The 21596-nt window shown below is 32.9% G+C and overlaps 2 protein-coding genes across 2 annotated transcripts in view; both read right to left on the reverse strand.

The window, feature by feature from the left end:
* The window catches only part of LOC127737065 (uncharacterized), a 23451-nt gene extending 20392 nt beyond the window's left edge, over positions 1-3059 (reverse strand). Inside the window, exon 1 of the mRNA XM_052247598.1 lies at positions 2393-3059. Coding sequence (XP_052103558.1) covers positions 2393-2561 — 169 coding nt within the window. The 5' untranslated portion in view covers positions 2562-3059. The remainder of the gene's footprint in view (positions 1-2392) is intronic.
* A 6018-nt stretch (positions 3060-9077) lies between these two features.
* On the reverse strand, positions 9078-20953 carry LOC127737066 (uncharacterized). Its single transcript, XM_052247599.1, has 5 exons — positions 20866-20953; positions 19395-19436; positions 13437-13535; positions 10470-13007; positions 9078-9106 (listed from the first exon to the last, which is right to left on the reverse strand). Exons 1-5 carry the CDS (start codon positions 20909-20911, stop codon positions 9078-9080), a joined length of 2754 nt encoding a protein of 917 aa, XP_052103559.1. The 5' UTR covers positions 20912-20953.
* Positions 20954-21596: the final 643 nt, after the last annotated feature.

The following is a 21596-nucleotide window of genomic DNA, read 5'->3' on the forward strand; positions in this document are numbered from 1 at the left end:
TGTCAGTACCAACGTACTGACTACTGAGATGATGGTACTGTCGGGAACCAATAGTCCAACAGCTGCGGTATCGACTCAGTGCTTTAAAAAATGAAAATTAAGTCATCATTGATCTATACGAGGCAAAGGTATAAACTGAAGTTCATTTTGAATATAAAAAATAAGTTAAAGTAACTTACGTACTTGAATAATAGTTGGAGTTAAACGCCATTTTCACTCTTTATGCTATATCGTGGTTGTCAGTTTTTATAAGTGGGGGAAGCCGGAGTGCTCTGATAGAAGAATCGACCTTTGGCAGATTTGTTTTTTAAATTTTGAAATATGAGGATATTACAAATAGAACACATGACTTTTTCAAAGGTAATATTTCCGAAATCAACTTGCAATTTTGTCGCTTTTAAAAACACTGACAGACAGGAATTATTTGCCTTTTACCTTTAGACGTTTAACCTTGAATTTCAAATGTTTTACTTTGAGCGTTCTTGATGATCGTATATCAAAAAAAGGCACGTCCGACGCATAAAATCTATTCAGTGTTATTTTCTTCTAATATAAGCTATTTCTTCTAATACTGCTGTACCGTTCAGTAATCTTAGTTTTATGTCGTAGTATGACCATGAACAAATCACAACTAAACTGTATATAGTTTATATATTTGCTATCATTAATATTTTGGTTTAGTACTAATAAGTCAAAACTCTTATGTTATCTTTTAAAATCAATTTAATTTACTTGTTTTAGTATGCTAAATTGTTTACACAGATTCCGAAGCATATTATTTATTTCTTGTATTTTTACAAAATTTCTATCACAAACACATCCATTAGTTTCAAATCGTTACGTGTCTACTGTTTTTATAATAAGATGATTTTAAACTTCCACCCAAAATTTTAAATCAAATAACCAATTAAATGATGTTTTAATACTATTGTTAGAGAAGTGTTGTTTCAAATTATAACTGCGAAAATAGCACAGACGTGTAAAAGTCAACATTTTTACTTTCATAATCGAAAATTCGCTTATTGAATATGTACATGTATTTTTGAGGGTTTTAGATTACACCTCAGTCTTATTAAAATAACATGTTAGTTTGCTTTAACAACAACTGGTACGAAGTTTGAGAAACGTTCAATTCGTGGTCAAATTTCAAATCAGATCATAAACTTTCATCACACAACTTTCGTCCAATCAGACATCAGCTCTTAAACGGTATTCGAAAAGTTACACTACATAATGCAGAGGATTTAGTTTTTTGCCTTTTAAAATCGTTTTTTCAAAATACTTATAGCGGGAAGCATATATCTTAGTATCATCAATATGAATATTTTCAAACAATTACACTAAATGATGTAGATGATGTGGCAACCTTTTTGTCGTTCATTCCACGGCCAACTGATTCCGGGAACATTCAAACTAATGTATGTCACTATGCAATATCGCTAAAAAAAGTCATGATACAAATCACACATTCACCAAAATCCAACAAAAAATACGCTAACCAAGAATGACGTTAAACGCAAACACAGAAATAACTTATATTTAACTGTTATATTTGAAATGTATGCAGTAATAAAAAAGATACAAAAAGGAATATTTTCCTTAGTTTAAATAAGTTCCTTAGTTATCCATTGGATATTGCACGTATGTCGTTTTTTACATGCCGATTGCAGTCAGTAGGTTTAGTTTGCCAGTTTACCAACAGTGAATTTTTTGTTTCGTCTTATAATATTAGTTACACGGTGTGTTAGTGACCTAATACGATATATATGGGGTCAGTAAATTCCATATGGGGAGAGAGCGAAACTCGAATCCCCATATGGAATTTACTGACCCCATTTATACCGTATTCGGTCATTAGTACACCGTGTAACGCATTTATCTTACCGACTATCTTCACATGTGGTATTTAGACTAGCGGCCTATCAAAGTCATTAAGTCTCGAATACTTAGTATTAAGAACATACTTCCATTTGTCTATATAAAAAGCAAATGCCAACAATAACAACTTGTTAGTTTTCAATTTGTTTTATGAATTTATTTCAATCGTTCATTATCAATTTCTTCGTCTGTTGAAACCTTTCAGATTTCTTTTTTGTTATGAAAGGGAAGTTACTTCTTACTAACCCTATATGGTAACTAAACCCATATTTTTTAGGACACCCTATATCAAATATATATTTAGGCACCACGTGTAGTCCTTGTAACCAATCATATCCCCAGAAATCTATAGGAGGTAAGATAAATGCTAATATAAAGGTAGGATGTAACAATATACTCCTCTTACTCTGTTCTGTAATACATATTGATTTTCCCTAAATTGATGACTTAACTTTTAGACGACACATATTCATGAGTAGTCATATAAGTGATTGTGATAGTACGTTCTACTTACAACCATGACTGATCACTTTTTGGTTTCTATATGAATGTGCAGTTCCAAGTAGCCCTTTCTTTTGTAACTTGTTAATACATTTACTTGTGCGTCCGTAACTGTTCACACATACCGTCATATACTTTATGAAAGTCTTTCGCACAACGTGATACTTTAGATCTATAAACATAAACAAGCAATTTTGTATAATAGGTATTTCAAATTAAAATGAACATAACAATTATAATTTATCAAATATTTCTTGCATTTATTAGATCGATAATGTTAAGTCTAATTAATTAACATTTTACTTGAACTCAGTAAACATAACATTGACAAATTTAAAACCGGGGTATTCATTTAATAGAAAAATATACTTAAATTATATATTCAAAATTTTACGCACTATTACCATGATTACGACATAATACTAGTGTACGAAAATAAAAAGTTGATGAATATTTACAAAAATATGTTATGACGTTCACAAGTCAGTACAGATAATTGTATATTTACTCATAATAGTTTCTATAGATAAATCCTTTACTTACAAATTTTACACCTAGACCAAATCCATTCAAAATTTTACGCGCTATTACGACATTATACTAGTGTACGAAAATACAAAGTTGATGAATATTTAAAAAAAAAATGTTATGACGTTCACAAGTCAGTACAGATAATTGTATATTTACTCACAATAGTTTCCATAGATAATTCCTTTTCTTACAAATTTTACACCTAGACCAAATCCCTGACCATATCTTTTATATCTGTGTCGTTTGCCTATCAATCCGCGTCCATACAATCTTGGAAAACAGGCATCGATTCCACCATATATTCTAATACATTTCTTCATTGAAATGTAAAGTCTTCTTTCACTACAGCGTAGTTTATAAACTACAAAAATGTATATATTCAGCACTGTAGAACTAAAAACTCGTATTAATAAAAACAATTAAAACATTTACTACAGAATCGTATCCAAAGTCAAAGTTCTTTACATGTGACAAGTCAAATATGACTGATGAACGATTAAATTCGTATTTTCCTTTAAAGTATTTATAAAGTTCTGACCTTTTACTATATCAACAGATATATTTTGAAGAAATGTTACACTGATTAACTTTTGCTTACTGAAAATTATGCTACTTCAAAGAACATTATAGAATTTTGATAAGATGATAATACAACGCGATATAACTCTATAAGTATTTCAGTTATATCGAGCAATTCATTTTATGAATATAGATATTAAACGGATCAATTTTCGCCATTTATCTATAGTAATACATAAAAAATATAATAAATAAAATGATTTCTCATCAAATAACTAAAGGTATATTTGCCAATCAATCAATCATCAAATAAGGTCATAGGTGACTCCTGGTTTATATTCTTGTATTCATTCATCGAAAACAATATACGGTTTTCATGGCTGGTTGCTCCGGGTTAATTCGGTTTAAATCCAATTGTTTTACTTCAAATAAGATTGAAGCATGTTTTAAATTTAATTTATCAAAATATCACTCACAATTTGTATGATATACTATGCTCCGTCCTATTAAGCGAACTCCAAGTTGATGAAATAGTTTCAAGTAATGACCAGCAATGGCCAGACCAGAACTCTCATGATGTTCAGTTATTTGACTTTCTTGTTGTCTCTCAGATACATGTGTATGCCTACTCAAATGCCATTCTCTATCAAAAATGCGCTTATTGACTGCTAAATGGCTGGGTTTATGACCAACAGTAGATAGATGAATTTGTTTATGCATATGGCGGTGTGTATGTTTCCGTAGATCCCTGTGTGTGTAATGATTGTGATATACTACATGATGGTGGTGTCCATACAGTTTCTTATGTTTTTTAATGCCGAACAAATAACTATCAGTATGGGAACTTCGTTTGTGGTGTAGTTTTCTTAATTTGTTGAGTTCCCTTTGATGTCTTATTACATATCTGTGAGAGTGGTGAGAGTGTCCATATTCTTCAAATTTGTCTGAAAATTAAAATTATTTAAAAAAGGAAGATACTTTAAAAAGGAAGATACATGTATTTGAAAAGTTAAAGACTTAATAGGTACCAAATTGTTTATTTAGCATTGATCTATTAAAGGCAAAGTAGTTTACATAATTCTGGGTCAAAGAGTAGAACATTGGAGAAAACAATGTAGTTTTGTTAAAATACAATTATGAATAAGCACTAAAAGAAATATGGTCATTATAAACCATTTTCTTTATTTCCGTTTACAATCCTAAACGAATATACGTGCTATGCAGTCTCCTTAGTACAATTTTAATGAAATATGAAACGAATTTCTCTTTGATTGATTTACGCCTGTCCTTAATTGCAGGACAGTTGATGATCGGAGTCATAGGTTACAATTTTGTACAATTACAGTGATCTTGAATGTGTTTTTTTAAAAGTTATGTGAAATATATTCAATGTTTTAGAATAGCAAACTGTGAGAAGATTTCCAGATGTCACTGTTTATTTTGTCAGTTCAAATTTAAACTGGTCTCATTTAATTTCAAAGTTATAATTGTGAAAAAATATCTTTTAAGTATATAAGAAATATGATGATTTGAAATAATATTCACATAAGTACACTGTGTATCATCGCCACCGGAAATTGGGTACAAACGAAGCGGAGAGAAATGGAAAAAAAAGTAAACAAGGTAAGAATTTATCAATTTAAAGCATTTCTACTGATTTGACGAGGGTACCTCTTAAGAAATGATTTTCTGATATATAATTCTTTAAATTATTAGGCCGATAAGTACAAAATTAAGACAATATTTTGTGTTATACTCCAAAGCTTGCCACTTAGTACCTGAAAATTTCGAGGTCGATTGTCCTCTGTCGCCCCATTGGCAAGATATTCAACTGTTTTTCATTATTTTCCCAGACACGTTTTTAGATTATGATAGTGAGACATCATATTGACTGAAATCTGTTGTCATAAAGATGTTTTTAAAGAATATGGACCAAAACATTGTTTGTTTATTGTACGGCGAATTGCAGGACGTTGTACGGCGAATGGCAAAATAACAACTTTTGTCTGTACGGCGTCTTGCAATATATTGTAATTTAAAGATGAAATTAATCACTGTTCAGATAATATCAAGTGACGAAATTTTGGCTGTATCTAAGCTTTACCGGCTTACAAATATACAAAATAAACTACTTATCAAATATTATAAGATATATGCCGTTAATTTCGTTCAGAAGTCGTCGTTGCGTACCTCTATTTGACTTTGTGTTTTAAAAGGTTTTTTTCAACCATATTACCCTAAATACATTCATATATCGTTATAATACTAACGACTGTTGTCTTATTTGTTGTCAGGGTGAAATTTTGTAAGTTCAATAAAAAAAAAACGACCATTCATCTTTTTTTTTTTTTTTAAATATAAACAGTGGAGATGTTGTATGATTGCAAATAAGATAACTATCCACCAGGGTCAAATAAATTGTATGTAAGCAATTATATGCTATCGTTTGGCCTTCAACAACGAAAAATCGTACCTTACAGTCGGCTATAAAAAGCCCCAACATGAAAATTGTGGAAGGATTCAACAAGAAAACTAACGGCCTAACTCATAACAAAACAATTTACGAAAAATAACAAATATGATAGAGATGAACCAACGACAACCATCAAACTACAGGCTCGTGGCTTCGGACAGACACGTAAAGAATGTGCTGGGTTAAATAGATATAGGAAGATGTGGTATGAGTGCCAATGAGACAACTCTCCATCCAAGTCACAATTTATAAAAGTAAACCATTATAGGTCAAGGTACGGTCTTCAACATTGTTTATTGTTTATTTTTTAAATTTCTGAAATGAATAATTTGTTAAAAGAAGAGTGAAGAAAATACTTTGTTTTCATTGAAAATTAGGAGAAATAAATCATGAATTGTGTTTCGAATTAATTTTCTTGTTTGTTATTGAAAATAAGATTGTATTTTTTTTTTTTTTTTTTAGTTTAAGTAAATTCAATCAATCTTTTTATTTACAGGGAAAAAATAATAAAAGACTGTTTCTAAGGCTGTTTGGCCTAAATTTAAATGAGTAGATGGAGGGGTAGTGAAAAGGAGTGTATTCGTCCGAATTTTCATTGTTACAGTAGTACATTTTCATGATTACTATGTATAATATTTCTCAGTAAATTTTAATGTGATATTGTGCCAATTAAAATTATATAATTAATACAAGTAAGACTTGCATTTGCCTTAAAAGATATAGCGGTACGTGATTATTTGTTTTCAAACACACCTTCTCTGTTTTGAAACTTATTAAGGTATGGATCTCGGCCTATCTGTTTGGTTGAATACAAATGTGAATTCATAGAGTTTCAAAATCAACAGTAAGCCCTATTTGTGTGTGTGTGTAAATAGTCTAATCTTTAGATAGATGCTTAAATTAAAATCATTTTTCTTAATAAGAAGAAAAAAGTGCAACTTAAGCACGCCTGAATGTAAAAAGGTGTACCCGACTTATTCGTTCACGATAAGAATTTACCGATTTCGGTATTTTAACAAAACTGTTTACGAGGGCAAATAAATAAATAAATGAACGCTATCAAATCAACAGTTAAATTTACGTGGATTTTTCCAAAAGAATTTATGAGTATGCACTATCAGGATTAAAAAATATTTCAACCTGTCCTTATTAGATGTTATTTCATTATCATTTTTTAAACTTACAAGTCGAAGATGCTAGCTTTTGTGAATTGTATTAATAAGTATATAATATTAAGATGACAACCAAAAAAAACTTCATACAAGGTCATCTTTATTCTCAAGTAGAAAGTTTATATAAATAGTGTATGCCGTAGCCACAGCCGGATTTGTATCCCTTGTATCGGATTCTTCTTTCATTCTTTCCAAAAATGATTAATCTAAGGTTAATATTTTTTTTGAATTTAAACAGTGTTAGCCACCGAGCTTGTTCATTTCTTACTATATAGAGATGAAGTTTTTTTTAGAGAAAATTAATGTTCTTTATTCTAATATATTGGCTGTATCTGCCTTTTACAAATAAGACAATAACATTTAATTGAAAAAGGAGACGTGGAATGGTTTTCACTGAGAGGAATTTCAAACAAAGTCCAAATGAAATAGATTTGACCAACTATTGGTTACTATACACTTCACAATGAACAAAACCCATACCGTATCAAAATTGCCTGATTTATGACAAAATCATAAACAAATATGTCAGGCAGCAACTTATGACAGCCGCTATATTACATGTTCCTGACCAGGGACAGACACATATATATTGAGGCGGGCTTGAACATGTTTGTGAGCACTCAAACCTCCCTTAACATGGTGCCGTGGTGTAGCAATACAACATTTTGTTTTGCAGAGAATGATAATTCATTTATATTTCATTTTATCTGAAAGTTGAAAGAGAATTCATTCACTTAATGGTTCTAAATATTCAAATCGGAAAAATTCTCCTGCCATTACCTCCTTCCTTCCCTCCATCCACAACCCATCCCCGAAATGTTCATCACTTATATGCAAATGCTGACTAATGTTGTATGGTTAAAACATTTGATTGAGGCAATCTAAAGTTTGCGAACAGAAACGACAGCTTTAGCTTTTTTTTCATTTATAAAAGGGCATAACTCAAGAACGGTAACAGTGACGCTACCCAATTTATAAATTGATCTGTGTTTTGTGGTGATAAGCATTTCGTGTAAGTTTTAAAACATTTGGTTAAGGCATACTAAAGTTAGAGAACGGAAACCAATTATTGGGACTTTCTGGACGGACGGGAGAGACGTGTCGGACGGACATGGGTAACATTTAACGCTACGTCAGGGCAGAACAACAGGTCAGTAAAAAAGTGACATGCCTTTCCGAAAGTTACAACATTTGCCAGCTTTTGTATATGCCGTATTCATATTGTATACATCAGGTATGTAAAAGATGTAATAGGACTGTGTTCAAGCCTTATATTGTTTATACATCTTAAATGGTGTCAAGCAAATTGTATTTTTATCAAATGCATAATTAGATATTTGAACCTAATACTTTATTTTCTTTAAAAAGACGGCAAATAAATATTTTGAAATTAGCAAGTTGCCATACAGTTGAAAACAAGTTGCCATACAGTAAATTTGTCAACATGAGCAAGTTGCCGTACCCTAGACTTTATTTTTTATGGTCTTTATTCTTTAAAAACGTTCATTTTGACAACAAATTTCAGTGAATATGATGCCACACTATAATAATCTAAAAAAGTGTCTGGAAAAATAATGAAAAACAGTTGAATATCTTGCCAATGGGGCGACAGAGGACGATCGACCTCGAAATTTTCAGGTACTAAGTGGCAAGTTCTTGAGTATAACACAAAATCTTGTCTTAATTTTGTACTTATCGGCCTAATAATTTAAAGAATTATATATCAGAAAATCATTTCTTAAGCGGTACCCACGTCAAATCAGTAGAAATGCTTTAAATTGAATGAATTCTTACCTTGTTCACTTTTTTTTCCATTTCTCTCCGCTTCGTTAGTACCCAATTTCCGGTGGCGATGATACACAGTGAAGTAGCTCACTATAATATTTCTATACCCGAATGATCATTTATGCCTTTACCAAGACGAATAATTGAATAAATTTGATACAAATACTACCATATTATTAACATCAACTAATGAAGTATTTGTTGTATCTAACTATATACTAAAATTCTACGGATTGGTCTCTTTTCACTTTAAAAAGGAAGATACATGTATTAGATATTAATTTGAAGAAACCAAATGCAGTTTAGACGGATATGTACCAATAGTCGTAACTACAATCTCGTCCCCTTTCCCCCGAATGTGACCTACCGAATTAGACATATCACCGGGTTTGTACTTACATGAGTAACACGACGGGTGACACATATGGAGCAGGATCTGCTTATCCTTCCGGAGCACCTGAGATCACCCTTAATTGTTGTTGGGGTTCGTGTAGCTCAGTCTTTGGTTTACTATGTTTTGTACTGTTGTTTGTCTGTTTGTCTTTTTCTTTTTTAGCCATGGAGTTTTCAGTTTATTTTCGACTTATAGAGTTTAAATGTCCCTTTGGTATCCTTCGCCTCTCTTTTACAATTCAGCAAAAAATCACTTATGTTTCATGTACATTACTGTCATCCCTTCTCACGTAATTATCATTTCTAGAAACTGTTTAATATTTGATGACTGAGAACTTGTAGTCGCAATACATTCGCATTTTTTTCTACTCGTCATGATATCTAAACTTTATTTAGCCTAAGAATATATAATAAGAAAAGATAAACCTCAAACATAATGAAATCGTTACTATTTGGATTAAGTGTGAATAAATTTAAATATTTTAACGATAATTATATTATTATATTACCAAAAATACGATGATGATGATGCCTCTTGAGATGACGGTGGTATCGGTGATGCATGTTGAGATGACGGTGGTTTTGGCGATGCTTGTTGAGATTACTTTGGTGACGATGACCAAACATTTTCTTGAGATAACGATGGTGATGATGCATGTTTGAATGTTGCTGATGGTGCCTATGGTAAGTGTGAAACTTTTGTTGGTAATACTGAACCAAATGTTTTTCTAATAGTTGTTTCCAAAGTATATGATGTTGGTGAAACCTATGGAAGCGATGGTTGTGGTGATATCGAACCCAGTGTTTTTGTAGCTGGTGCTTCCAAAGTCTATAATGTTGTTGAAACCTACGGAAGTGATGGTGGTGGTGAAACCGAACCCAATGCTTTTCTTGCTGGTGTGTCCTTATCTTATTTTGATATCGGAAAAGCTTATGGTATTTGTGAAACGTACGGGATTGGTTCTTGTGAAAGTGCATCCAACGCTTTTGTTGCAGATACCGATGGTGGTGAAACGTACGCAAATGTTTACGACGTTGCTGAAAAAACCTTCTCACATGGAGATGGCTGTGTTGAAGAAAATTATGCACATGTTTATGACGGTGGTGAAGAAACCTTCTTACATGGTGATTGCGGTGGTGGTGAAACCTACGCACATGTTTACGACGGTGATGAAGAAACCTTCGTACATGGTGATGGTGGTGGTGGTGGAACCTACGCACATGTTTATGACGGTGATGAAGAAACATTTGCTCATAGTGATGGCGGTGGTGGTGAAACCTACGTAAGTGGTATTGAGAAAACGTTTGCCAACGCTGGTGTTTCTGGTGTAGATAAAGCGTATTTTTATGATGGTGGTTGCGTAAGTGAACCCAACGATTTTGCTGACGACGATAACGAGGGTGAAGATAGCTGTTCACATGACGATGACGACCATGTTTGTTGAGATATCGACTGTGAAGATGTCTGTTTAGGTGACGGTGGTACTGAAGATGATTCTTATGGTGGTAGTTAAACCTACGGAAATGATTATGGTGACTCCAGTCTTTTTTTTGCTGATGTTTCAAAAGGACATGCTGGTGGTGAAACTTAACCCAACGTTTTTGCCTCTGGTATTGTAGAAGTCTTTGGTAAGTATTAAACTTACGGAAATGGTTGTCGGTATGGCGAACCCAAAGTTTGTGTTGCTGATGTTTCCAAAGCCTGTGTTGTTGGTGAAATAAACGGATGTGGTGAAAGTGATTATACCGAATCAAACGCTTTTGTTCCTTATTATGACGAAAAGTTTCATGTCGTTTAAACCTACGAACATGGTGGTGGTGAATCTTTACCGAACGCTTTTTCAGTTGATATCGTTGAAGTCTACTGTGTAGGTGAAACCTACGCAAATGATGACGTCTGTGGCGATGCAACCTATGCATATGGTGATGGAGGCGATGGTGAAACCTTTGGACATGGTGTTTCGAATGCTTAAGCCAACACTTGTGTTCCTGATGTATAACAAGCCTATGACTATGAGAAAACCTACGGATGTGGAAATGGTGATTATACCGAATCAAACGCTTTTTTCCCTGATATCGACGAAGACTATTGTGTTGGTGAAACCTTCGAACATGGCGATTGTGCAACTTAATCCAACGCCTTTGTAGCTCATATCGTTGAAGTCTACGATGGTGATGAAATCTACGTATATGCTCACGACTGTGGCGTTGAAACCTACGCACATGGTGGTGGCGGTGATTCAGAAACCTACGGATTTGGCGAGTAGAGTACTTGTGTTTCTGATGTAAATGAAATCTATGATTATGATAAAATCTACGGATGTGGTGATGGTGATTATACTTTATCAAACGCTTATCTTTATGATATTGAAGAAGCTTATGGTATTGGTGAAACGTACGGACATGGTGATGGTGAAACTTTACCCAAAGTTTTTTCTCCTGATAGTGTCGATGTTTATGGTGGTTATGAAACTTACGAACGTGATGGGGGTTATGCCGAACCCAAAGTTTGTTTTGCTGATTTTTCCAAATCCTGTGTTGTTGATGAAATATACGAATGTGGTGATAGTGATTTAACCGAAGCAATCGCTTTTGTTCTTTATGACGACGAAGACCTTCGAGTCGATTAAACCTCCGAACGTGGTGGTGATGAACCTGTACCAACTGCTTTTGCAAGTGATTTCGTTGAAGTCTATTGTGTAGGAGAATCCTACGCAAATGGTGACTACTGTGGCGATGAAACCTACGCATATGGTGATGGCGGTGATGATGAAACCGGTGGATGTGCTGTTTCAAATTTTTAACCAAACGCTTGTGTTCCTTATGTAAATGAAGCCTATGGTGAAACCTATGGATGCGCTGATGATGGTCATACTGAATCAAATGCTTTTGTTCCTGATAATGAAGAAGACTATGGTGTCGGTAAATCCTACGGACATGACGGTGGTGAAGTTTAACCCAACGCTTGTGCAGTTGATATCGTTGGAGTCTACGGTGATGGTGAAATCTACGCATAAGGTAGCGACGGTGGCGATGAAACCTGCGCACATGGTGGTGATGGTGATTGCGAAATCTACTGGTTTGTTGTTTAGAATACTTTTGTTCATGATAAAACCTACTGTTGTGGTGATGGTGATTATACTGATTCAAATGCTTTTGTTTCTGATGTCGAAGAAGCATATGGTATTGATTTAACGTACGGATACGACGGTGGTGTAAGTGAAGCCAACGTATTTGATGTTGATTTCGTTGAAGTCTATGTTGGTGGTGAAACCTGTGGATATGGAAGTGTCGGTGCTTGGAAAACCTACGAATATGGCGTTTAAAATACTTCAGCCAACGCTTTTGTTTCTGGTGTAAATAAATATTATGGTGGTGGTAAAACCTACTGATGTTTTGGTCATAATTTAGCATAAGCTGGTGTTTCTTATATCGATGTAGTCGGATTAAATCTCGATATTGACGCCTACTGTGACGGTGATAATGAACTAAACGAAGGTTATGAAGTCTATGGTGGTTGTTATGGTAATGGATCATACGATACTTGTATCGATGAAGCCAACGGTGATAGTGACCATATATCACACGGTGATAGGTACCAAGTATCGCACTTGGATGGTGACCAATTATCACATGGTGATGATCGTTATATTTGCAGTGACGATGGTGACAAAAACGTCGACATCGTTGCCGTAGCAATTTGCATTTCGGGTGATGCCGTAACTTTCTACAATGATGATAACGACCAGTTCCGCCTGAAATTTTGCAAAAGAAATAAACTCATTTGATTAAACATTATAAAAACTTAATTACGGTACTTTAGTACCTAATAATCTAAAAATATTTTCGAAAGTAATTGAGCAGACATTCTTTTTTAATTGTTTAATATTCGGATTTAATTCTCCAAAACATTTGAGTGTATCTGTAAATTGCATATTTTTTAATGTTTCAATATAATGTATACAACAAATTTTAGAAGTAGTTGAAGTCACAGCTTAGTACACAGACATATTTTATTCCAGGAAAACATAGATTATTGAATAGTAACAAATGGGCTTTTAGTAGTTGCGAGTAGATCTGTACTTTCCACATTAATAATTAGGAACTATTTTTTTTAAATTTTCAAGCATTATATGTAATTATGATTGTCACAAATAAAAAGCAAGTATTTTGTTTTTATTTACCAACGTCTATAGATATATCAAGGTGAATTTTGATTGGTCCACTGAATGTCTGACCACCTCCAACAGTTATAGATCTATCAAAGCTACTTTTACCACAACCTGAAAAATTAAAAAATACACATTGTGTTCCAAAACATAAATATTTGTTTGTTTATAAAGTTGTATGTGCCTTGTCATCAATTATATTTTGGTCTTTTTATATGAAATATAATTTTGGGTTTGAAACATTTTTTTTGTAACCTGATACATAATATATGCATTTTACTAAAATCAAATTTTCCATAAAGTTGGTGGACAAAAAGCAATATTCTTCAAAAATAACCGACAGTAACGCTTTGTAAAAAAGTATAGCAAAAAGCTCCAAGGCAAATTCAAAAAGGGGAAGTCCATAAAAACGGACAAAATCAAACGCTATCAGTCACTGGAACAAGTGAAAAACAACTACCATATTCCTGATTTGGTTCAGACATTTTCCAAAGAAAATTATAGGTTAAACCTGGCTTTATAGCTAGATAAATATCCTACTTGTATGACTGTTGTATATAGTTCCGTTATATTGACAATTGGGTGAACAACCCGAACAGACATTATAGATTAATATGACAATATTTTGGATCTAGCAGCCACAATTGTGTAAATATACACCACAGACATACGACAAAGCTGACCAAAAATTCAGGTAAACATACAAATAAATCTTACGACGCCAACAAAAAAAGTGCTGAAGTAGATGGTAAATTTAACAAAGACAACAAAATTTTTTTTGTCGTTGATAGTAAATTGACACGGACCCCGATAAAAAATTTATTTTTTGTCAATTTTTTATCATTGATACATTAAGTACATATCGTATAAAGTATACACTTTCTCGATAATGTGAAAAATATAAATACAATGGTAAACAAAATAAACACGGTAAATAAAACCCTGTGGTGTCCGAATTGCACCTCAGGACCCACCTGCACCTGGAACACCCAAAGTAAAAATAACGATGGCGGGATGCATATTGAAATACCTAAGTCACATTAAAAGTCAGACGACCAAAAGAAACAAAACAGCATGAAGACAAATAACGATGAAACTAAAGTAAAATAAAAACGATACCTAGCTTCAGCACCTAGAATCTATTACTCAAGACCATATTGTATTATTTGTGAAGTAGACACCGAATATTTAACTATACGTTCTTGGCACTTTCCGATGAACTTTTTGAGAAAAAGGACAAGACGTTTTTTGACAAATCACTGGCTTGTCAATTTTTTGCTGAGACACCGGTGACGTTTAACAAAGTCTGAGTAGCAGCTGCAAAGCTCTTGAATATCAGATGAGTTGAGAAATGTATACTCCATCCGCAGGTGAAGTTGATATATTGCTGCTAAGGTGAGGATAATTTATAATTTCAAATTGAAATCGTCTCGTTTGTCATAGATCCTGGTTCTGAGATGATCGGTGTTTTAAAATTCGACGTAAATGTCTAGAAATGAGGCGGAGGAAGCTTTATAAGTGGTTTCAGGAGGATATATCAATGGGACCCAATCAGAAAACCGGTTTGAATTACTAATGGAAAGAACATCATTAATATACCTGTACAGTGTGAAATTGAATAATCTAACTTCTTTCATTCATTTATTCCCAATTCTTTGATAAGACACTCGTAGTAATAAAGCTATCTTACATTTTGACTAAAGGTACGAACGAATGTAAAGGGGGCATGTATTACATTCCCACAACAACACTTTTCTTAATGAAATGTATCTTACACAATTTTAAGTATATCGCAAATTAAACAACCATTTAAGTAGACGAAACGCGCGTCTGGCGTAAATATAAAATTTCAATCCTGGTATCTATGATGAGTTTTTTATTAATAACTAAAGGTCCTAAGTCAGGCATCTGATGTTCAGTAGTTGTCGTTTGTTGATGTGGTTCATAAGTGTTTCTCGTTTCTCGTTTTTTATATAGATTAGACCGTTGGTTTTCCCGTTTGAATCGTTTTACACTACTAATTTTTGGGGCCCTTTATAGCTTGCTGTTCGGTGTGAGCCAAGGCTCCGTGTTGAAGACCGTACTTTGACTTATAATGATTTACTTTTAAATATTTTGACTTAGATGGAGAGTTGTCTCATTTGCACTCATACGACATCTTCTTATATCAATATAAAGAAAAATCGTGTAAAATACACTTACGTACAATACGTTGATTATGTAAATCACAATTACACATATTTGCGCGGGAATTGTTCAAGCACATAGTTTCTAAATGTTTATAACATTAACTACAACTAGTTCAATGAAATTCGCGAAGTATGAATGATACTCTAAATTTAACGACAAAATTCACAATATTTATTTTTTGTTTCTTTTAAGGAATATTCGAATTTGGAGACCTAGAATAGTAGTTAAGACATATGTCTGTCGAGTGGAGACACATCGGGTGCGCCCTAATCTCTGAATCCGTCCTGGCGCTCTTATCATATATCAAATAATTATAGATCTTGATTTTCACATTTTAACATATATAAAATATATATCGAGAAAACACATGAACAATCTTGCACTACATATATTCTGGAGGTAATACTAATGTTTAACAATAGAATGCTTGAACGTAAACGCTGAATTAACGATTCCATATGTAGACCTACCACTGGTATAAGGACTCACCACAAGGCGTCAAGTGACATTACCCACTCGATCCACAAAATTTTTTAACGACCCTCGTATTATATTTGTTGGTGTCATTTGTTTTCAATTTTACTATTTTCACGAACTTATTTAATTTAATTCTATTAGGGGGGAAATATTTTGAAGGATATTTTTTCTGACAATTTCTAAAATATCGAAACCAGAGTTTGTCAGAATCTGTCTCTTTATAAAAGTTGAAAATTGAGATAAAACTATCGCTTCCATTTAATTTCTAAACAAAATATTTTTCATTTATTATAAAATGTATTGATAAAAAAAATCCTTATATATGTTGTTTTTTAGAATTAATTAAATTATATTTTATTTATGCATATTTAGGACGAGAAGATGAATATGAACAAGACTTTGTATTTTACTGCAGGAAGACATGTCATCATACCCGGACACATGAGTTTGACCCCTGACCGACCAATCTTTGCTCTTACTCCTAACTCCTAAATGTTGCGTGCTTGGCAGAGAGGCAGCCAGTCTTCGATTTGAAACGGGCCAGGAACGAGCCCAAGACTTCCCGCACTCGAGCAGTGGTGTAGCTTCCATTGACGCAATGAGGCAACCGCCTCACCAAATTTTTTACCATTAAAAAAGACAGATAAAGAGAATTATATAAGGTATACTGAGTGACGACGGTTCAAAACGTTGACTGATTTACTCTTTATTCACTCATTCCTCATTATTAACGTCTTGAAAACTTTCTTTCATAAAATGAACAAGGTAGATGCAAATATTTTTTTAAGTAACAGACAAAGTATACCTCGCAAAAAACTGATCCAAACAAGAGGTCAGAACTGTGAAACTGATATGATGCTTGCTATTTTTTTGACAACAAACTTGTTACTTTTTGTAAACAAAGTTTTCAACAGACACTTGGCATTCCTACATTTTATGTAGTATTCTTGTACCTTGGTTAATATAAGCATGACTTCATAGTTCACCCTGTTATTATCATCCATACATTTTGACAAAAGCTAAACGTATAAAGTTAAAAGAAATAGTGGATCTTAAACTTAATATCCCTAAATCTGTACAAAAGCATTTTAAAGGAGGTCATACATATAATTCATTCAATTATTTTTGTTTTGATCAGGACCTGTCTGTAACTGTATACTGAGAATTAAACCTTTAACCAGCAGTTTCATTGAAATATATTGATTTAATACGCACTAGAAATATTAATTCTTGATAAAATTCCACAAATCTGTGACCTATAAAGAGTATGATCACCTACACCTATTTTGCGATTCATACTTTCAATTAACCGTCCACTCCCTATTGGCATTGACGTCTTTTAACCAAGGTGAGGCTTTGACTGCCAAAATTCAAATCATTTACTTCACCAGAAATAAAATTCAAGTTACGCTACTGTCGATTGATTGATAGTTGGTTGCTTTACTTTCAGTGGCGAATATTTCATGCATAATTAACGTGTAGAGAGCAATGTCACATTCTCTCTACAAGAGGCATCAGATTTAACGTCCCACTCTGACCGGACGGGACTGCGTACTTGTACATCCCGCACAACCAAACGGACTCCCCACTTTGGCAATGGTTTAACTGCAGATCGGAACAAGACCAATAGTGACCATATTTCTATTGCCCCGATCACCTTTGAAGGGTTACTGTTGAGGCGAGCGCGACCAAAGAGACAGTTATGAATATGGAAGATACATATACTTGTACGTGTATTAATCAAAACATTTGCAACAAGAATGCGTGGCCTCAAGACACCGTGCCCCTTCACATGATCATATTTCTATGTTCAGTGCACCACTTCATCCGGGTAAAACTCTAATTTGATATATAATTTTAAACGTTTTATATTTTAAACAGAACGGAAGAACGGACGGATTCACAGACCAGTAAATATAATATCCCCTTGCTATCATAAGTTGGTCATAAAACTAAAATGATTATCCTACTTAACAAAACTTCAATCAAATATTCCGTACATGTCCGTTTTTCATTCCTTTATGTATAAGTTAATCGCCAAACATTTTAGAAAAACAATTTAAGAGCAATGACATTAAATTACGCATAAATTTGTACGGGCTCTTTCTAGAATCCATGCATCAATATAATTAAAGACAAGATATAAAAAAAATTAACTGATTCAGTAAAGTGTAATTTTTTCTTGAAGATGCGTCCTCATCAATTCCATTTGATAAAATTCTACGGAAAGGTGACAAAGTACTATCAGAAAGATGCATCAGTGATCTAAATCTTTACCTTTGACAAAAGTATCTTGAAATAAATTATAGAAGTATGCTAAAAAAAGGAAGAAGAAGCAAGTCATGTACACCTTTTACATTCCGGCGTGTTTGAAACTCTTGTTTAAATCTTATAACTTTTTAAACAAAAATGAGATCTCGCTTCAGATTCCATCATTTTTATTTTTCAAACTTAATTTTGATTTAGTAGCTTTTATAAATTCATCGTTTGAGAGATAAATATATGGGTCAAGTGAAATGACTAAGTAATGATCGGTGCATTTGATTACCGGTAACTGAATTAATTATTTCCTTTAAAGGTTGTTGTCAATGAAATCATCCCAAATTTAATAACAAAATGTGTAAAGAATTAAAATAGTAGTTTGTGCTAATTTTCAAATAACATCTATTCCAACAACGTATGTGTATTCAACGAGCTAAAAATTCATGCAGTCTATGCTCCCCTCCGTCATCCTTCAGGTTGGTTATGCCGAGTAATGTCATTTTATTGGAAATCTCTATTAGGATTTATATACAAAAACAATATTGTTTAAAGCTTTAAAAAATATTTTATGTAATATTTTTATTTTGTAAATGTATGCGTCCAAAACCCTTTTTCTGGATTTATTTCAGGAACGCTCTAATTTAAATATTTGAAAAACAAGAATGTATGATTAGCGTCTGAAACCCTTTTTCTGGATTTATCTTTGTCAGGAACGCTTAAATTTGAATATTTGAAAGACAAGGATGTATGATTACTGAAACATTTGAAGAGCTTTATGACCAACAGGGACCTAAACATAATAGACAAGTCCATCAACTTTGCCTGAGGAAGTTGTAACCTTAGGGCAATTAAAGAAATGTTGATATAAATCATGTCAGTACCGCATCACTGAATACTGAGCTAATGTTATCATCTAAATATCAACTTTAACCTGGTGCCGCAAATGTTAAACATGCCAGAAAAAAGAAACACTTGTAAAAAGTAATACACATTCGGGAAAATATCGACAAAAATCAATCACAGTACAGATAAAATGTATCTTACTATCTGAAAGCTTTCCACATCTTCCTGCTTCTTTCGTAGATACTGTAAAAATGAACAATGATTCTGTAAGAGCCATAGCTTGCAATTTCTTAAAATAGAGGAAGGGGATCAGATCCCTTGAAAAAACAAACTAAGACAACTACTCATTTTCAAATTACAAATACGAAAAAAAAAGAAACAAAAGTAAGAAACCTAGACAAAAATAATTATATACACCGCCATATAAAACAACGGATGAACTAATAATTTCAGTCCAGCATTTGCATTCTAAAAATTTAAACCGGATGGCTCATCACAATCGACTACATATTTTAATGTAATGTTGAAGAGAAATTCATTTCTGTGATGAAATTTTATTTTTGACATTTTTATTTTTTTAGTTTTGGTGCGGCAGTAAATGTCTTCGAAGACTCTTTTCATTTGTTTGCTTTTATCTTTTTCGTTTTTTTTACTTGTGATAAATTCAGTTGTGTTTATGCAATTATTTTACCATCAAACCTGATCGGTTTATTCAATTTGCAGGCAATTCGTATATATCAGTAATACTTAGTTCAGATATAAAAAAAATGCACGTGGCCGCTTTTTAACTGACCGGACATATCTTAACAGCAAGATGGTGGAGAGTACAAATACTACTGAATTTACCGAAACCGAAATGTTCCTCTTACCGATCTTGTTGTAGTTAAGCAAATTGCAACTGATTTTTACAGTTTGTTCTTATGTTTTGCTGTAACTCCACTGTCCAAGGTAAGGGGATGGTTGAACGCTCACAAATATGTTTAACCCCGCAACATTCTTTATGTGCCTGTCCCAAGTCAGGAACCTTTAGCTAAGTGGTTATCGTTGTTTCATATCTGACATATTTGTTTTTCTTAAATCGTTTTGTATAAATATGGTTCAGCGTTAGTTTTCTCAATTGAACTGTTTCACATTTTCAATGTAGGGGCCTTTTATAGTCGACTATATGGTATGGGTTTTCTCATTATGGAAGGCCGTACGGTTGCCTATAATTGCTTACATACACTTCTTTAAAACTTTGGTGGCTAGTTATTTCATTGGCAATCATACCACATCTCCTTATTTTCATACTGATCTTTTTTTCTTTATCACCCCCCTCCCCATAAAAAAGAGAATTTAATCATACGGGCATGTGTAAAATTGTTACAAAAAGAAGATTGTCGAATAACAATGAAACTGGCATCTTCATTTGTGATGCCTTCAATTATTAAAATCGTTTTGCTCAATATTTATTTTGCTATGTTTTGTTTTGTGTACTTTTTCATCTTTTCGCCCTTTTTTGGTTTTTTTTCCCTGGCATTGTCCTTTTTTTTATTAACGTATAAGTTTTGAATATCCCCTTGGTATCTGCCGCCTCTATTTCATAATTAGGAAAATAGATATTTTAAATCAATTCAAATTGAAGAAAAAGAAAAACTAGGTTGTCAATACATTTATGTAAAATATCATTTACCTGAAAAGCTTAAGACAAAAACCAGCACAAGTATTCCTTGGTCCATTGTGCCGTGTTAACCTTTTGCATGCTAGACAGTCAAAAGGAATGTAAATATGCCATAATTTTGAACGTATAAGACTAACCACGTGTTGCTTCATAATTCTTTGTATAAGGACGTATATCATAAAACTTTGTGTTTTTATAATAATCCTTTTCTTACATTCATGTTGTAACTTCCTAGGTTTCTTTGTGCTGAAAAAATACATATGTTTCGTTTCAAGCTGTAACAAATTCACAACATTCGTTTCAGGTTATTTGCATCACAACATGTTAACATGAAATAACCTATTTTTAGGAAAATGCTGACAACATTGAAAAGAAAAGTTCGCATTGTTTAAAGTAAAAAGATGAACTATATGAAAAATAGTTTTACACAAATGTATTTAGTTGAACAATATAGCAATTTCACTGTTGTTCTGACAAAAATTCATTCATGAAACAAACATATTCGCTATGCAAAGAGCACATTGTTTCACACACGAAAAATGAAGAAAACCAAGATCAACAAAGCATGTAGCTAATAACAATAAATAATGAAATAAATAACGACAAAAACAAAAACAAAAAACAGAAAATAAAAACAAAACATAACATAACATAACATAACATAACATAACATAACATAACATAACATAACATAACATAACATAACATAACATAGCATGTTACATAGCATAACGCATAATATA

This window comes from Mytilus californianus, unplaced genomic scaffold (assembly GCF_021869535.1).
Source record: "Mytilus californianus isolate M0D057914Y unplaced genomic scaffold, xbMytCali1.0.p SCAF_4, whole genome shotgun sequence".
NCBI lineage: Eukaryota > Metazoa > Mollusca > Bivalvia > Mytilida > Mytilidae > Mytilus > Mytilus californianus.